The 17,448-nt window shown below is 45.8% G+C and overlaps 1 protein-coding gene across 10 annotated transcripts in view; it reads right to left on the reverse strand.

Moving 5' to 3' along the window:
* Positions 1-506: 506 nt before the first annotated feature.
* The window catches only part of EPB41L4B (erythrocyte membrane protein band 4.1 like 4B), a 139,093-nt gene continuing 122,151 nt past the window's right edge, over positions 507-17,448 (reverse strand). For 5 of the 10 annotated variants that reach the window (XM_070795238.1, XM_070795239.1, XM_070795237.1 and 2 more), the window contains 4 exons: positions 16,115-16,231; positions 13,810-13,878; positions 4,327-4,499; positions 507-3,176 (listed from right to left, as the gene is read on the reverse strand). In XM_070795238.1, the coding sequence (XP_070651339.1) occupies positions 3,107-3,176; positions 4,327-4,499; positions 13,810-13,878; positions 16,115-16,231 (429 nt within the window). In that variant the 3' untranslated portion in view covers positions 507-3,106. The remainder of the gene's footprint in view (positions 3,177-4,326; positions 4,500-13,809; positions 13,879-16,114; positions 16,232-17,448) is intronic. The other 5 variants (XM_070795240.1, XM_019965628.2, XM_070795241.1 and 2 more) reach the window with 4 other exon arrangements.

Below are 17,448 nucleotides of genomic sequence, written 5' to 3' on the forward strand. Positions count from 1 at the left end.
ATGTCCACTGGGCTTCCCTGGTGGGTCAGACAGTAAAGAATCTGCCTGCAATGCAGGAGACCCAAGTTTGATCCCTGGGTCGGGAAGATCCCCTGGAGAAGGGAATGGCTACCCACTCCAGTATTCTTGCCTGGAGATTTCCATGGACAGAGGAGCCTTGGAGGTTTACAGTCCATTGGGTCACAGAGAGTCAGACATGACTGATTGACTGACAATTTCACTTTCCCCATGTCCACCAGGAGTCTGTGGCCCACAGTTTGGAACTCTTGCTCTGGAATGATTATGTCAGCAAGCTGATTTTTCTTCCTGGACATATGATGTGTTGTGTGATTGTACAGTACTGTTATTTTGGGTTTAAGTTTTTTTTTTTTTAAAGGTGAAGTGACTATACCAATTCATTTTTATCGCTATGAATCTACCCAACACAATGTCATCTTCTCAGGTCCCAACTCCAAGCATCCAACATCCATGCACATAGGCAAATAACAGGACAACTGCCGAAAGGGTGGAATCCTCTTGATTTTACTGGTTAGAGTTCAGCTGCCAGAGGTACTGGGTTTTCATATACAGTAACAGCCAACTTGTTCGTGATCAGACTTCAGTGACATCGACCTTCCGAAACATCTGTGACGCAGGGGGGCATGGAGGAAGAAGCAGCAGGCTCAGAGCCTCCTGAGAACAATGGCCCAAAACCCATGCACCACCCCTCCTCAGACGCAAAGCCAACCTGACACGTACGCAGCACTGCCTTTCCTGGCTTCCTCAAGGAAACTTCAGTTTTGCCCCGGAGGTTTCCATCAGAGAGCAGGAAGTGAAGAGCAGAAGACTCAGAAAGCAGGTCAGAAGAGGAGGGACCGGCAGGACGTGACAACTCGGGACACAAACACTTCCCCCATATTGTACAGGAACACATTTTGTATCGTGTGCACAACAGAAAGAACGGCGAAAGCTGTTTAAATACAGCCAGGGATCGGGTAGTATGGAAGGCGGTAAAAGTTCCCAGATACCACAGTTGCCCCCAACAGCTTCACCAATAGAGCAGACAGCAGTGCAAACCATCAATGAGAAGAGTGTTAGTCTGTGAAAGGCAAGCCAAGCCCTGCAGGTTTGGACAGGCTCTTGGTGACATCACGACACCACAGCAAGGTACAAACGGGCTGATGTTTGTAATGATGACCATGACTCATCCAGAAAAGGTTAAATACTCTCCAGTGTACTCTGTTTACTAAGGCAGGGAAGTTTGTAATATATTTTAGAAAGATTTCCCTCAAAAAATATTAAAATTTTAAAGATTCATCACTTAAAAGGGTTAATCCTCTGTTATCTGAATATTTTCGTACATTACCTCATTTCACAACAATGCTAGTTAATGAGGCATTGCTTTTTTTTTATGTATCATTAGTATCAAATTATTGGCACCATTCAGATTTAAGGAGAGGGAGAGGAGAGCAAAGTATACAATACAACATAAAAATACAATTCTGATACAAATATATGAGATCAATCCCACTTAAGTGGTCATAAGAAATGGATGGATATTTTACACACAAGGAAATACAGCTACTAAGTCATCACATGGAAAAGTGCTCAGCTTTGCTAGCAATTAATGAAATAAAACAACCTTTTGAGAACAACTATACGTACTTATTAAACTAGCAAAAATAAATAAAAATGGCAAAACCCAATACTGGCAGAACTATCCGGTAAATAGAAATGCTTATACATTGCTGGTGGCATCAAAAATTGTAGAGGGGATTCAAGCATTCAGAGAAGATGGGAGGTTGAACTTGATGACCTTTAAGGTCCTTTCAACCAGGAGATGAGATCTTTCTAGAAAGCAATCTGACAATATGAAACAAGAGCTATAAAATACTTCATGCTCTTTGACCTTGTCATCTCTCTTTGGAGATACTCCCAAGGGAAGAATCCAAAGGAAGAAACATTTTATTTTTTACAAAGACATTCATAGCAGCACTATTTATGAGAATGAAAAATAGGCTATAACTCAAATATCTAGTAATGGCAACAAGTGAGGTTACCCACATTACATGAATACAAAGAAACTGAAAGTGGTGAGAGCAGGATCAGTGTTGAAAAGAGAAGATATGCGTTAGATGGAGGAAGTAATCAAGGATTATGTACACACTGACCATACTCATGAAAAAAATGTGTGCATGTGCATCGAGAAAGCGTGGGGAACAATTGGAGGGCCAGTTTGTGGTTAGGGGGTTCTTTTATTCCTGCAAAGTTGTTCAAGTGCATAAGAAAAATTTAAAAACACATTTCTTGAAACTATATAAAAAAGAGCGAAGTTTCTTCTGGTCAAGTTTCTATCAACAGGACATGAGTTGATCAACTTTAGAGAGAATTTTCCTTCATGGAACACCCAAATGAATCCTGCTATCAAATCCCTTTGTAAGGATTTTTAGACAATTTCAACTATTTCAGACAATTGAAGCTTTTACTTTGGGTTCAATAATAAATTCTATGTATCCCCAATAATATCATAACCCCCAAATTCACAAGTTAAATTATATTTCTGATTAAGCTGAAATAACTTCAGTCCTGGTGATTGCAACTTTCCTTTTTTAGTTCACCTACTCGTGTCTGAATAAAAATGAATGTTAAAGACTTTATAAGATCTGTGCATTTACCAGTGTAAATGAAAAACCAGCAGTAAAGAATTATTCTCTCATTAAAAATGACTCTTTAACAAACAGTCAAAGCTTGGTGCAAGTGTCAGTCATACAAAATCACATGGTTGAGACTGAGAGCAAAGGATTCCATGCCATATTAACCCCTGTGGTTATTAATATGTACACACAGGTGCTTCTGAAAAGGAATCCCGGTTTTCCCATCTTTCTTCTCCTAGGCTTACCAAATTTTGTCTCAACTACATTGAGTAGTAGGAAAACCTCTAATACTCAGGAGACAGCAAATAACTTTTCCAATAAAAGTCAAGCCAGAGGTTGGCTTTGACTGGCCATGGAGACCTGGGCGACCAGAGCACATGTTTGTATGCTGTGCTACAGCGAGCACACGAAGCCCGAAGAAAGAAAACGGACAGAAGGCACCATGCCCTCCTCCAGGCAGCCAGGGGAGAGTTTCACAGTTCGGTCATCAGCAGTCTTTTCATCATTTTCTCTCTCTCCAGTTCCTGCCGGAGTGTCTCTGCACTGAGAAAGAGGAGGCGACAAAATGGTGAGATACACGCTCAAAAATGGTAAGAGCAGCCTCGGTTTAAATGCCATTTCCCAAGCTCAGCTCCTGACTTGCTCTTTCAGGCTCCTTAAGGAACCCCTCCATTTGCCAGCCCTACAATGGCCTGAACTTGGCTGCCTATGGATTTCCCCCACCAGACTTCAGCTTCTGCAGGTACCGCTCCTCAGAGGACTGACTGTTATTTACGCCATTCCTCTCTGAACCCTCAGAGCTGAACACAGGACCTGGCACGTAGCACCCTCTCAGCAACTTGAAAGTCCAGGTGTTAGTCACTCAGTTGTGTCCAACTCTTTGCGACCCCATGGACTACAGCCTGCCAGGCTCCTCTGTCCATGGAATTCTCTAGACAAGAATACTGGAGTGGGTAGCCATTCACTTCTCCAGGGGATGTCCAGCTTAATCTGAAATAGGATATAACTCAAATATCTAGTAATGGCAACAAGTGAGGTTAACCACATTACATGAATACAAAGCAACTGAAAGTGGTGAGAGCAGGATCAGTGTTGAAAAGAGAAGATATGCGTTAGATGGAGGAAGTAATCAAGGATTATGTACACACTGACCATACTCATGAAAAAAATGTGTGCATGTGCATCGAGAAAGCATGGGGAACAGTTGGAGGGCCAGTTTGTGGTTAGGGGGCTTCTGTTTTGCTCACTCTACATCCTTAGCACCTAGAATAATACTATCTAGACCTTGATGTGGAGAAGGCAATGGCACCCCACTCCAGCACTCTTGCCTAGAAAATCCCATGGACGGAGGAGCCTGTAGGCTGCAGTCCATGGGGTCGCGAAGAGTCGGACACGACTGAGCGACTTCACTTTCACTTTTCACTTTCATGCATTGGAGAAGGAAATGGCAACCCACTCCAGTGTTCTTGCCTGGAGAATCCCAGGGACGGGGGAGCCTGGTGGGCTGCCGTCTATGGGGTCACACAGTCGGACACGACTGAAGTGACTTAGCAGCAGCAGCAGCCTTTGATGACCTTTCAGTAAATACTTAGAGAATACATGAAGAAAAGCATGAATAAGACAGTCACAAACATCGTTGCAGATGTGACAAACACAATGAACCTGGGCCTGGTTTCCCTGTCACCAGAGTTACCTGTCGGCACCTGCTGGTCTGACACACCTGGTTGCTGGAGAAACAGGCTTCCGAATGGTGTAGATGGTCTGCACTGTGGACACGGCCTCTGTCAAGGGCCTCAGGGTCGCTGCTGGAATCAGCGGGGAGGACTGGCCAGGACAGCACTGTACCTTACTGTCTCTAAAGTCTGCCTGGAGGGGAAACAAAAAAGAGGAAGTCAACCTCAATTTGGGTTTCATTTTCATATTGTCAGCTGTTTCCTCACCCTTACCACAGTCCCTGTCATTTTTAAATAATAGTTCATCAATAGCCTTGTATTAAACCATTTTATTTAGTGCCAGCCACTATGCTAAGTACTTTACATGTATTACCTCTTCACAATCTTTAAGGGGGAGGCCATGTTTCATCACGTTAGACACCATCATTTATAAGACACACCATTTTTTGCACACGCCACAGAGAAAAAGTAACCATTCAAATTCTGTCAGGCCCACTAGTGTAATACCTACTCTAATTTCAGAGATGTTAGAAGGTGGAAAAATGCACATCTCGGAACTGATTTTTATGGAAAAGGAAACTGAAGCTCAGAGACGTTAAGTAATCTTCCCGAGGTCACACAGTAAGCATTAAGAACCAGTATTTAGAACCAAGATTCTAAATGGGGAGAATCTTTATCTTTAAGAGTCCTGAAAGACTACTGATGAAAAATATAAGCCCCGGTTTGTTTTACAACTGCCTCCAGAGACAGAACTGAGCTGGCCTGGGCTGGAGCAATGCCAGAGAACTGACCACAAGAACAGAGCATCACAGAGCTGCTGGCATGTGATGTTTGCCACAGGGGGCTTTCACAAACGTTGGGATGTAGTGGTCACTTGTGTGGTTCCTTAGATAATGCTGGCTCATTTCTTTCCAGGGACATGGTAGGATTACACTTCCCCAGCCTACTTTTAAAAATGTTTTTTAATAAATTTTTATTTATTTATTGGCTCTGCTTCCTGGCATGCGGGACTTTAGCTCTCCAACAAGGGATCAAACCTGTGGCCCCTGCAGCGGAAGCACACAGGCTTAACCACTGGACCCCCAGGAAAGTCCCCCTCGACCCCACTTTGAAGCTGGCATGGCCAGTGCCTTGCTTTGGCCACGGAAATGAGCCAGCATGTCTTATCTCCATTGGAAGAGTTAAGTGCTGGTGTGTGATTTGTCACTTCTTTCCCCGCCTCCCCCCAACCTCTGTGACCAGCAGTGTTCTAGGTGGCAGCTGCTCCATTAGCCAGGGTCCCAGAAACAGAACAACACAGAGCAGAAGGCACAGCCCACCCATGGCAGTCACGCAGCATGAACAGGAAATTCAATTTGTCATTTTAAAGCATGGCTGAGTCCAGCCTTCCTGATACAGGAGCTGGGGTAAACGTTATTTTGTTGCTTCAATAAAGTGGGTGTAGGTTGGGCTTTTGATGCCAATTTTGACTCTTTCTGGAAAAAGAGGGAAATGTACTTACATACAAAGGCAATTGCGGGGAAGGTACCAGGGCCTTAGCATGAATCAAGGCAGTGGCATCAAACTTTACTAACAGTCATTATATTCCTCACTGCCATGCACTCAAAATAGGAAAAAAAGAGCCAACCTCACTTAAGAATGACCTTGTGCTCTAAGTCACTTCAGTCATGTCCAGCTCTTGGTGACCCCATGAACTGTAACCCACCAGGCTCCTCAGTCAATGGGATTCTCCAAGCAAGAATACTGGAGTGGGTTGCCATTTCCTACTCAGGGGATCTTCCCAACCCAGGGGTTGAATCCACGTTCTCTTAAGTCTTCTGAATTGGTAGTCAGGTTCTTCACCACTAGCACTACCTGTGAAGCCCACGAATGACCTCAGGGAGCCGTGAAAATCACTATCATTAAATCTCAACCCTGAGTCCTCGTCTTCTTAACATTTGCTGAATGAAGACATGAATGACCCAACGTTTGCTGGGACAAAGTAGGTAACATAGGGACAGGCCAGGTTAAGATCATGATACAGAAATCTGACCAGAGTCAGGCAGAGGTCCTCATCTTAGACAGACCGAGGCCCTGGGCTGACTATCAAGTAGACTCAACAGGCTCAAATACAAGGTAGGAACTGGCTTCAGAGCCAACCAGGGAGTCTGGTTGTTGAATTCAGGCACAAGGTCAATGCTGGATCAACTACCAGGATAACTGTATGGAGTTCCCTGGAGCTGCTGACCTCCCCCTTCACTGTGGACAGGATAGGTCAGGGAGTCTCTGGAGAGGCCAACTCAAGGTCAAGTATCTTGACCTTGGTAGGGAGGAAAAGAGAATATGATGCACAGGAGGAAGAAAATTAGGAAGCTGAAGCTTATGAATTTGGCTTCCATTACCATCAAGCTGTTGGTATTAAAAACTTGCTAATTATAATCTCCAGTTTAGTCCTCTCTCCTGATACAGACTTGGATATCCAACTGCCAAAAAGCAAAAGGCAAAAGAAAAAAGCAAATGAGAAAAGGAAAGTATATATATATATATCTGAATGCAGAGTTCCAAAGAATAGCAAGGAGAGATAAGAAAGACTTCCTCAGTGATCAATGCAAAGAAATAGAGGAAAACAATAGAATGGGAAAGACTAGTGATCCCTTCAAGAAAATTAGAGATACCAGGGAAATATTTCATGCAAAGTTGGGCACAATTAAGGACAGAAATGGTATGGACCTAACAGAAGAAGAAGATATTAAGAAGAGGTGGCAAGAATACACAGAAGAACTGTACCAAAAAGATCTTCATGACCCAGATAATCACAATGGTGTAATCACTCATCTAGAGCCACACATCCTGGAATGAGAAGTCAAGTGGGCCCGAGGAAGCATAACTATGAACAAAGCTAGTGGAGGTGATGGAATTCCAGTTGAGCTATTTCAAATCCTAAAAGATGATGCTGTGAAAGTGCTGCACTCAATATGCCAGCAAATTTAGAAAACTCAGCAGTGGCCACAGGGCTGGAAAAGGTCAGTTTTCATTCCAATCCCAAAGAAAAGCAATGCCAAAGAATGCTCAAACTATAGCACAATAGCACTCATCTCACATGCTAGCAAAGTAATGCTCAAAATTCTCCAAGCCAGGCTTCAACAGTATGTGAACAAAGAACTTCCAGATGTTCAAGCTGATGTAGAAAAGGCAGAGGAAACAGAGATCAAATTGCCAACATCCGTTGGATCATAGAAATGCAAGAGAATCCCAGAAAAACATCTATTTCTGCTTCACTGACTATGCTAAAGTCTTTGACTGTGTGGATCACAACAAACTGTGGAAAACTCTTCAAGAAATGGGAATACCTGACCACCTTACCTGCCTCCTGAGAAATCTGTATGCAGGTCAAGAAGCAATAGTTAGAACTGGACATGGAACAATGGACTGGTTCCAAATTGGGAAAGGAGTATGTTAAGGCTGTATATTGTCACCCTGCTTATTTAAGTTATATGCAGAGTTCAGTTCAGTCACTCAGTCACGTCCAACTCTTTGTGACCCCATGAACTGCAGCACGCCAGGCCTCCCTGTCCATCACCAACTCCTGGAGTCCACCCAAACCCATGTCCATTGTGTCGGTGATGCCATCCATCTCATCCTCTGTTGTCCCCTTCTCCTCCCGCCCTCAATCTTTCCCAGCATCAGGGTCTTTTCAAATGAGTCAGCTCTTCTCATCAGGCGGCCAAAGTATTGGAGTTTCAGCTTCAATGTCAGTCCTTCCAATGAACACCCAGGACTGATCTCCTTTATGATGGACTGGTTGGATATCCTTGCAGTCCAGGGGACTCTCAAGAGTCTTCTCCAACACCACAGTTCAAAAGCATCAATTCTTCAGCACTCAGCTTTCTTCACAGTCGAACTCTCACATCCATACATGACTACTGGACAAACCACAGCCTTAACTAGACGGACCTTTGTTGGCAAAGTAATGTCTATGCTTTGAATATGCAGTCTGGTTGGTCATAACTTTCCTTCCAAGGAGTAAGCGTCTTTTAATTTCATGGCTGCAATCACCATCTGCAGTGATTTTGGAGCCCCCCAAAATAAAGTCAGCCACTGTTTCCACTGTTTTTCTTTCTATTTGCCATGAAGTGATGGGACTGGATGCCATGATCTTCGTTTTCTGAATGTTGAGCTTTAAGCCAACTTTTTCACTGTCTTCTTTCACTTTCATCAAGAGGCTCTTTAGTTCCTCTTCACTTTCTGCCATAAGGGTGGTGTCATCTGCATATATGAGGTTATTAATATTTCTCCCGGCAATCTTGATTCCAGCTTGTGCTTCCTCCTGCCCAGCGTTTCTCATGATGTACTCTACACAGAAGTTAAATACACAGGGTGACAATATATAGCCTTGACGAACTCCTTGTTCTCTTTGGGACCAGTCTGTTGTTCTATGTCCAATTCTAACTGTTGCTTCCTGACCTGCATACAGGTTTCTCAAGAGGCAGGTCAGGTGGTCTGGTATTCCCATCTCTTTCAGAATTTTCCACAATTTATTGTGATCCATAGAGTCAAAGGCTTTGGCATCATCAATAAAGTAGAAATAGATGTTTTTCTGGAACTCTCTTGCTTTTTCCATGATCCAGCGGATGTTGGCAATTCGATCTCTGGTTCCTCTGCCTTTTCTAAAACCAGCTTGAACATCTGGAAGTTCATGGTTCACATATTGCTGAAGCCTGGCTTGGAGAATTTTGAGCATTACTTTACTAGCATGTGGGATGAGTGCAATTGTGCGGTAGTTTGAGCATTCTTTGGCATTGCCTTTCTTTGGGATTGGAATGAAAACTGACCTTTTCCAGTCCTGTGGCCACTGCTGAGTTTTCCAAATTTGCTGACATGTTGAGTGCAGCACTTTCACAGCATCATCTTTCAGGATTTGAAATAGCTCAACTGGAATTCGATCACCTCTACTAGCTTTGTTCTTAGTGATGTTTCCTAAGGCCCACCTGACTTCACATTCCAGGATGTCTGGCTTTAGGTGAGTATGGGTGATCACACCTTCATGATGATCTGGGTCATGAAGATCTTTTTTGTACAGTTCTTATGTGTATTCTTGCCACTTTCTTAATAGCTTCTGCTTCTGTTAGGTCCATACCATTTCTGTCCTTTACTGAGCCCATCTTTGCATGAAATGTTCCCTTCTCTAATTTTCTTGAAGAGATTTCTAGTTTTTCCCATTCTATTGTTTTCCTCTATTTCTTTGCCTTGATCACTGAGGAAGGCTTTCTTATCTGTCCTTGCTATTCTTTGGAACTCTGCATTCAGATGGGTATATCTTTCCTTTTCTCCTTTGCTTTTCACTTCTCTTCTTTTCACAGCTATTTGTAAGGCCTCCTCAGACAGCCATTTTGCTTTTTTGCATTTCTTTTTCTTGGGGGGATGGTCTTGCTCCCTGTCTCCTGTACAATGTCACGAACCTCTGTCCATAGTTCATCAGCTACTCTGTCTATCAGATCTAGTCCCTTAAATCTATTTCTCAGTTCCACTGTATAGTCATAAGGGATTTGATTTAGGTCACATGATGCAGAGTACATCATGTGAAATGCCAGACTGGATGAAGCACAAGCTGGAATCAAGATTGCCAGGAAAAATATCAATAACCTCAGATATGCAGATGCCACCACCCATATGGCAGAAAGTGAAGAGGAACCAAAGAGCCTCTTGATGAAAGTGAAAGAGGAGAGTGAAAAACCTGCTTAAAATTAAACATTCAAAAAGTGAAGATCATGGCATCTGGTCCCATCACTTCATGGGAAATAGATGGGGAAACAATGCAAACAGTGTCAGACTTTATTTATTTAGGCTCCAAAGTCACTGCAGATGGTGACTGCAGCCATGAAATTAAAAGATGCTTGCTCCTTGGAAGAAAAGCTATGACAAACTTATATAGCATATTAAAAAGCAGAGACATTACTTTGCCAACAAAGGTCCATCTAGTCAAAGCTATGGTTTTTCCAGTAGTCATGTACAGATTTGACAGTTGGACCACAAAGAAAGCTGAGCACCAAAGAATTGATGCTTTTGAACTGTGGTGTTGGAGAAGACTCTTGAGAGACCCTTGGACAGCAATGAGATCAAACCAGTCAATACTAAAGGAAATCAATCCTGAATATTCATTGGAAGGACTGATGCTAAAGTTGAAGCTCCAGTACTTTGGCCACCTGATGGGAAGAACTGACTCATTAGAAAAGACCCTGATGCTGGAAAATATTGAAGGCAGGAAGAGAAGGGGATGACAGAGCATTAGATGGTTGGATGGCATCATCGACTCAATGGACATGAGTTTGAGTAAGCTCCGGGAGTTGGTAATGGACAGGGAGGCCTGGCGCACTGCAGTCCATGGGTTTGCAGAGTCAGACACGACTGAGTAACTGAACTGAACTGATCCAGCTGCCCATTCACTATTTCCATCCAGGCATTTCCAAGGCATTTCTAACACATTTGCAAGAGGCAAATTCATTATTCCTCCTGGTTCAGTCTTCCCTAAGATTTCCTTGTCTCTGAATGCACCCACTCTCCATCCACATTCTGTAAGTCAGAAATCTTAGAGCTATTTCTGGCCCTTTCTCTCCCTCATCCAATCCAGTTCCTCACCAGCCTCTTAAATATTTCCCTGATCTGTGCACATCTATCCACCTCCACCATCAACAGCATTCTGGGCCAAGCTCTCTGCCTTCTTTCCCTTGAACTCCTGTTCGAGGTTTCTAGACGACTGCTCAGAGCCCACCCTGCCTGACTCCAGCTCCTCTCACTGCCATCACAGGGGTCATCGCCAAACACAGCTGCCCTGGCCCTGCCCTGCTCAGAGTCCTTCAAAGGCTTCTCGCTGAAGGACTTCCCATCTGAGCTCAGCCAAGCATGGCTGTGCCCGGCAGGGTGTGTCCCTGCTTTCCTCCCCGTCCTCCTCTCATGCCCCACACTCTTGCTCTCTGCCTTCTATGCCCACTGGCCTCAGTTCAGTCCCCTGGAGGTGGGATGCCCCCTCTGCCCCAGGACTCTGGCTCATGCTGCTCCCTCTGCCTGCTCTAGCTGCCTTCAAGCCACTCTTGCCCTGTTCTTCAAAGTCCCAGCATGGTTTCTGACATTGGCTTCCTGCTCCATCTTGGCCCCTGGCTTTTCAGGAAGGGCTTCCCTGGGTGTCTCACAGTACTGCCAAGGCTGGGCAGCAGGCCAGAGTGCCTGCCATGGCCAGCAGAGGAAGTGGAGCCGGAGCCTCCAGCTAAGGAAGCTGTGCCCAGCCAAACTGCAGGGGCCAGATGAGTATCTGGCAGCAGCACTGAATGCCTGGTCCAGCCCCTGTGTCTCTGTCCTCTGTTCCTTAAAAGACAGGTGCTGGAAGCTGATCATGACCCTAGTGCAGATTGTTCTGCATGTGTGCATGCTAAGTCACTGCGGTTGTGTCCGCTCTGTGTGACCTCATGGACTGTAGCTCACCAGGCTCCTCTACCCGTGGGATTCTCCAGCAAGAACACTGAAAAGTGGGTTGCCATGCCCTTCCCCAGGGGCTCTTCCTGACCCAGGAACAGAACTCACATCTCTTATGTCTCCTCTATTTGCAAGCTGGTTCTTTACCAGTAGTACCACATGGGAAGCCCCATGGATTGTTCTAGAAACCTGCTTTTGTTTCTGCACAGACTGTTGAACACCTTCCCAGGTCTGTTCATCCTCAGACCTGAATCAGCCACTGCTCACACCCTCCTGTCCATATGGCTGAAGCCACCTCAGGTAGTGACAATCAGCCAGCCCCTGAGACTGCACTTTGAGCTATCCCTAGGGCACCACACAGCCCGCCCAGAAGATCCTCTAGATTGACCTTTGGAAGGAACCTCAGGGACCATGTGGTTCTAGGAATTGCAAACTCTGATCCCTGGGAGGAAGAGGGAGGGAGAGGAAAGAGGCATGCATGGGTATTCAATTATGCCCAACTTTTTGTAACTCCATGGACTGTAGACCCCCAGGATCCTCTGTCCATTGGATTTTCCAGGCAAGAATACTGGAGGGGGTTACCATTTCCTTCTCCAAAGGATCTTCCCGACCCAGGGGATTGAACCTGCCTCTCCTGCATTAGGAGGCAGATTCTTTACCACTGAGCCACCAGGGAAGCCTCAGGAGAGAGAGGAGGGAGCCTAAACTCCCTACTTCTGCTTATCAGAGAGTGAGCTTCTGTACAAGCTCTTAATTAAAGAAAAAAGTCGAGGAGCTGAAGAGAATCTTGAAAATCATCGAACTCTCTCACTTTGCAGATGAGGAAACTACAACATTTAAATGTTTAAAAACATTTCAGCAGTTTGCAGAGAGTTTAAATAAGCTGCTCAGCGACACAGAGAGCCATGGCAACAGGAAAGCCGGTTGTCATGACTACCTGCTCTTTTTATTACACCACCCTGCTTCTCCAGCATTGAGGAACAACAATTCTACTTGACATTCGTGGGATGGTCTGAGCATGGTCGAGTACTTTCAAGTTCTTGATCCCTTTTGACACTTGCCTCAACCAGATATGAGGAGGAGGATGTTCTTATTACTATTTCCACTTTAAATAAAAGGCGACTGGTGCTCAGAGTGGCAAAATTTTAACTTAAAATCATAAATCATACCATTATCAAGATGCAGATCCAACCCCAAAGTATTGAAAACAGAGAATCTGATAAATGCATGTACATGCATGTTCATAGCAGTATTATTCACAGTAGCCAAAAAGTGGGGAGAACCCAAAACCCATCCATGAATGGATGGATCAACAAATTGTGGTATATAAGTGCAATGGAATATTATTCCTCCATAAGAAGAAATAAAATACTGATACATCCTACAGCATACTAGACACAGGTCACATAGTGTATGATCCTATTTTTATGGAATATCCAAACTAGGCAAATCCAAAGAGACAAAATGCAAATTGGTGGCTGACAAGGGCCAGAGTGAAGGGGGAAATGGGGATGACTACTGACTGGGTATGAGATTTCCTTTGGGGGTGATGGGAAGGTTTTAGAATTAGAAGTGGTAGTTGCATGACACTGAATGTACTAAATGCCACTAAACTGTCACTTCAAAAATTGTTAATTTTATGTTACATGAAGCTCACCTCAATAAAATAAAATAACTCGAAAATGCTGACCCCCAAACCCCAACTTCTTCTCAGCCTCACAGAGTTCACAGCGATCAAAAGAAGCTGTTGGTGGGGCTTCCCTGGTGGTCCAGTGGTTAAAAACCCACCTTCCAATGCAGGGGATGCAGGTTTCATCCCTGGTCCAGGAACTAAGATCCCATATGCCCCAGGGCAACTAAACCCTTGCGCCACAACTAGAGAGAAGCCCATGCACTAAAAAAAAAAAAAATCCCGCATGTCGCAACTAAGAAACAACGCAGCCAAAAATAAATAAATACACACGAGCTGTTGGCATCATCGGCTGGCAATCCTCAGGAAAGCAAGCCACCAGGGAACTATGTCTTAAAACACGGATCTGTTTTCCAGATCTACTTACGGTAAACTGTGGCCCTGTTATGAAAGGATCAGGAAAAGGGGTCACTGTATCAGCCGGGAATGTTTTTATCTTCAAAAAAGAGACAGAGAAGAGTGTTACTTTCAGATTAGAAAACAAAGCTTTGAAATCTTTGGCAGCACACTTTTAAACTGAACTGAAGGATACAGAAGCACACACACCGAGCCTTCCTTGCTTGCTGAGGAAGTAAACCAAGGGCCCCTACGAGAGTTGCCTAGCGGCTGTATCTGAGCCTGGAGTTGTGCCATAGGGCCAGGCCTCTGCACGGAAGACAGGCTGGAGTCTTGGGTTTGCTGGGCCTCACCCTGACCGTAGCCAGGGGGTGTAATGAGGAGGAAAGGGTGACGTGGGGGCCTGCTGATGGCCCCTCAGCAGCTGTGGGGAATGGACTGGACGCCACTGATAGGGAACAGAGTCTATCAGAGTGGACAGAGTACCAGGAGGCCTGGACTAATCAGGCCAGGAGGGCTCGCTGTCCGTTCACTTTAGTTGTCGGGCTCCCTGTAAACTCTGGGCAATAGAGGGAAACCTCAGGGGAACCCGGGTAAGCCTGGAAGATTCCTACCACCATGGCCTTGGGGACAGAAGGCATGGTGATCACAAGTGCCCTGTGCTGGTGTCTGGAGAGGGTTATCCTGCAGGATCAGGTAGTGCCAACTGGCCATCAAGAGCCTTTGCTTCCATTTCTTTCTCTTGGGTCATTTCACCTTTGGCCTCCTAGAGGCCTTTGGAGGACAGGGGGCGGGGAGGGGTTGTTTCTTTAAGCTGGCCTCGAAGACTGCCAGCAGGCCCAGGGTCCTGATGGCCGGCACCAGCTTTGTCTGCAGCCTCGGGGCACAGCAGCTGCCTGCTGGTGGACGCACATCGTTCCACTCCCACCAGAGGGCTGCAGCCGAGACACCAAGGCCACCACTTCCCACGTGCAGTCGCTTTAGTGCATTTCAGGGTCTTGCCTACGGACAGTAGTTACCTGATGGCTTTGAATCATTCTAATAGCGGGTAAGATAGGGATGCACAGGAACACATCAGATCAGACCCAAATCTGCTGAGGGTTTCTGAGGGAGTTGAGTAGGTCTCAACTCAACCCATCTAGAAATGACAATGTCCTTGCAGTGAGCACTGAGATGTCTAATCCAAGCCTGCTCGCCCCTCCCCCAAACTCTCTTTTCAAACATCTCAAAATTCCCATGGACCCAGGTGCCAGTTCGCGTTCTTGGTAGTGACTACCTGCTGTGCAGCAAGTAAAGGACTGGGGGAAGCCTTACTCCTTGCAGGGCTTAATGGTTCAAAGTGGTGTGCTGAGACCAACAGCAATGTCAAAGTCACATACAAAATAGACTCAGACCACCGTGAAATAAAAGGGAAAAAGAGGATTATTCTTGCTATTAAAGAAATGCAAGAGTTGGCAACATCAAAGAGTTATTTTATACCTGCTCTAAAGAAGAAAAAGATATTCCAACAGTTACCCTCTGGGTTGCTGAGCTCTGACAAAGCACATACATTCTCCTGACGGTGCTGTCGTTGGTATCACCACATTGGAATGGGGGCAAAGCCAAAGTTGCAATATTGAACCCAGCAGGTTCCGGCCTGAAAAAATAAAGCCCCTGATGCACAAGTTATATGTGTTCCCTGGAGCAGTGACAAACTGGAAACAAAGCACACGTCCTGCAGGAAGGAGTTTGTTAGGTAGATGGTGGACCGTTCACTTGATGGAATACACAGAACGTGGTACCAAGAACAAGCTAGAAGCAATACAACGGTAAGCGAAAAGAGGAAAACGGTAGGTGACGTGGATGCTATGATTTAACTATGTAAAACTGTGAATGAATAGAAATAAATATTAGAAGGAAACATGCAAAAATGAAAAAAAAAAAAAAAAAGTGCCAGGTTGGGATTACAGGAGATTCCTTTCAAGTCATTATGTAATTCTCATATCGTCATCTTGATAAACAGCAGGAAAAGACAAGTTAAAAGCTTTTGTTTGCAACAGAAATGCAACTAAGAGTGTTCTCTCTGCGGAAAGCATCTATGCACATCATGGCTCTAGGAAAACAAACTCTTCATGGTTCTTGAGACCTACAGAGAAAGGGGTGGGACCACGGTTGTGAGTCCCAGTTTGACCAGGGCTGGTTGGACTTCAAACTCTGCGTCCATCCTGGAGTGACAGCCCCTGAGGCCCAGGCTCCTCCGGGGTCCGGTGCTCGTGCACACCCCAGGGGCTGCTGCCTGGTGCTCCTGCCCGCCTCACCTCTCCTGGCCAGGCCCCTCTCCCTGCCAGGGTACCTACCAGCCTCGTTTTGATTGGAGGGTGCATGCAAACTCCAGTGGTCTCTTCCTTCATGGGGAGAGAGAGTGGAGGAGAACAGCGAGAGTGGGCACAGTGGGGGGCGCTGGCGGGCTCTGCCTGCTCACGAGGAGAGGAGAGAAGGGGAGGACGAGGTGGTGAGAGAAGGGGGGAGGAGATAAGGGAGGGGAAGGAGAGAAAGATAGCACAGTGCAAGATGGATCTGTCAACTCCAGTCTGCTCTCCAGCCAGCCTCACCCACAGCCTCCTTCCAGCCTCTGGCCACCTGACTTCTGGTCCCTCCCGCTTCCCTCTTCTCTCCGCCTTCTCTCCTCCTCCCCAGCCCTCCTCAGTCTGCTCCACTGTCTGGGCAGAAGGGCCCATCAAAACTCTCTTGCCAGGACTGGCAGGTGGGGACCATCTCCTGTGCCAACCGCACAGCACCGGTATGCTGTTGAGGATGCTAAAGCATTGCCCAGGCCAAGCCAGAAAGAGCTCAGATGAATCGGTGAAGATGGCCGTGGGGGCAAATTGAGCAATGGCCACACGCTTGAGAGTGTCGGCCTTCCATGCCCAGCGGCCTCCTACACTCTGCTAAACGAGGACCCACATTACGATGGACAGGTGAGTAGAGAGCTCCAAGAAAGAGGCACATCAGTGAGGAGAAATACAGAGGTCAAGACCGCATCTGTCATGGCTCTTTATCTGTGTTCAGAAGACCTGCTGGCCATGATCCCCCTCCCACATTTATGGCCCCAGACCTTGGCATCTGGTCTAGGCACTCGGGGGAAGGGGAGCCTTGCTGCTTAGCTGGAAGCTACCAAGCATTGTGAGAAAATGCCATGTCACTCTTGGGATCCTGGATTCCCCGGTTTTGTTGTTTAGTCGCTGAGTCGTGTCCGACTCTTTTTGCGACCCCATGGACTGTGGCCCACCAGGCTACTCTGTCCATGGGATTTCCCAAGCAAGAGTCCTGGAGTGGGTTCCCATGTCCTTATTACCCAGCCCCAGAGCTAAACAGTGCCATGCACCCAGCAGAGATCCGACAGCTTGTACTAGTGAGGATGAGGACGGTGAGGAGAGAAAGCTCTGATGTTAGGAGAGTCACTGACAGGGTTAGTGTGAGTCTTAGGAAAGAACCATTCACTCCAGAGAACAAATACATGTGTCTTTTCGCTCAAGAGCATTTTCTTAAGTCATTGGTATGATTCTGCCATGATGGATCAAGGACAGCCTCTGGGAAAGTTTCACTGAAAAATTATCGAGAACATTGCAGCCTTATTTTTCATCTCCAGATGGATCTAACACCATCCAGACAGTCCAGTCCTAGACAATTT

This window comes from Bos indicus, chromosome 8 (genome assembly GCF_029378745.1).
Source record: "Bos indicus isolate NIAB-ARS_2022 breed Sahiwal x Tharparkar chromosome 8, NIAB-ARS_B.indTharparkar_mat_pri_1.0, whole genome shotgun sequence".
Classification (NCBI taxonomy): Eukaryota; Metazoa; Chordata; class Mammalia; order Artiodactyla; family Bovidae; genus Bos; species Bos indicus.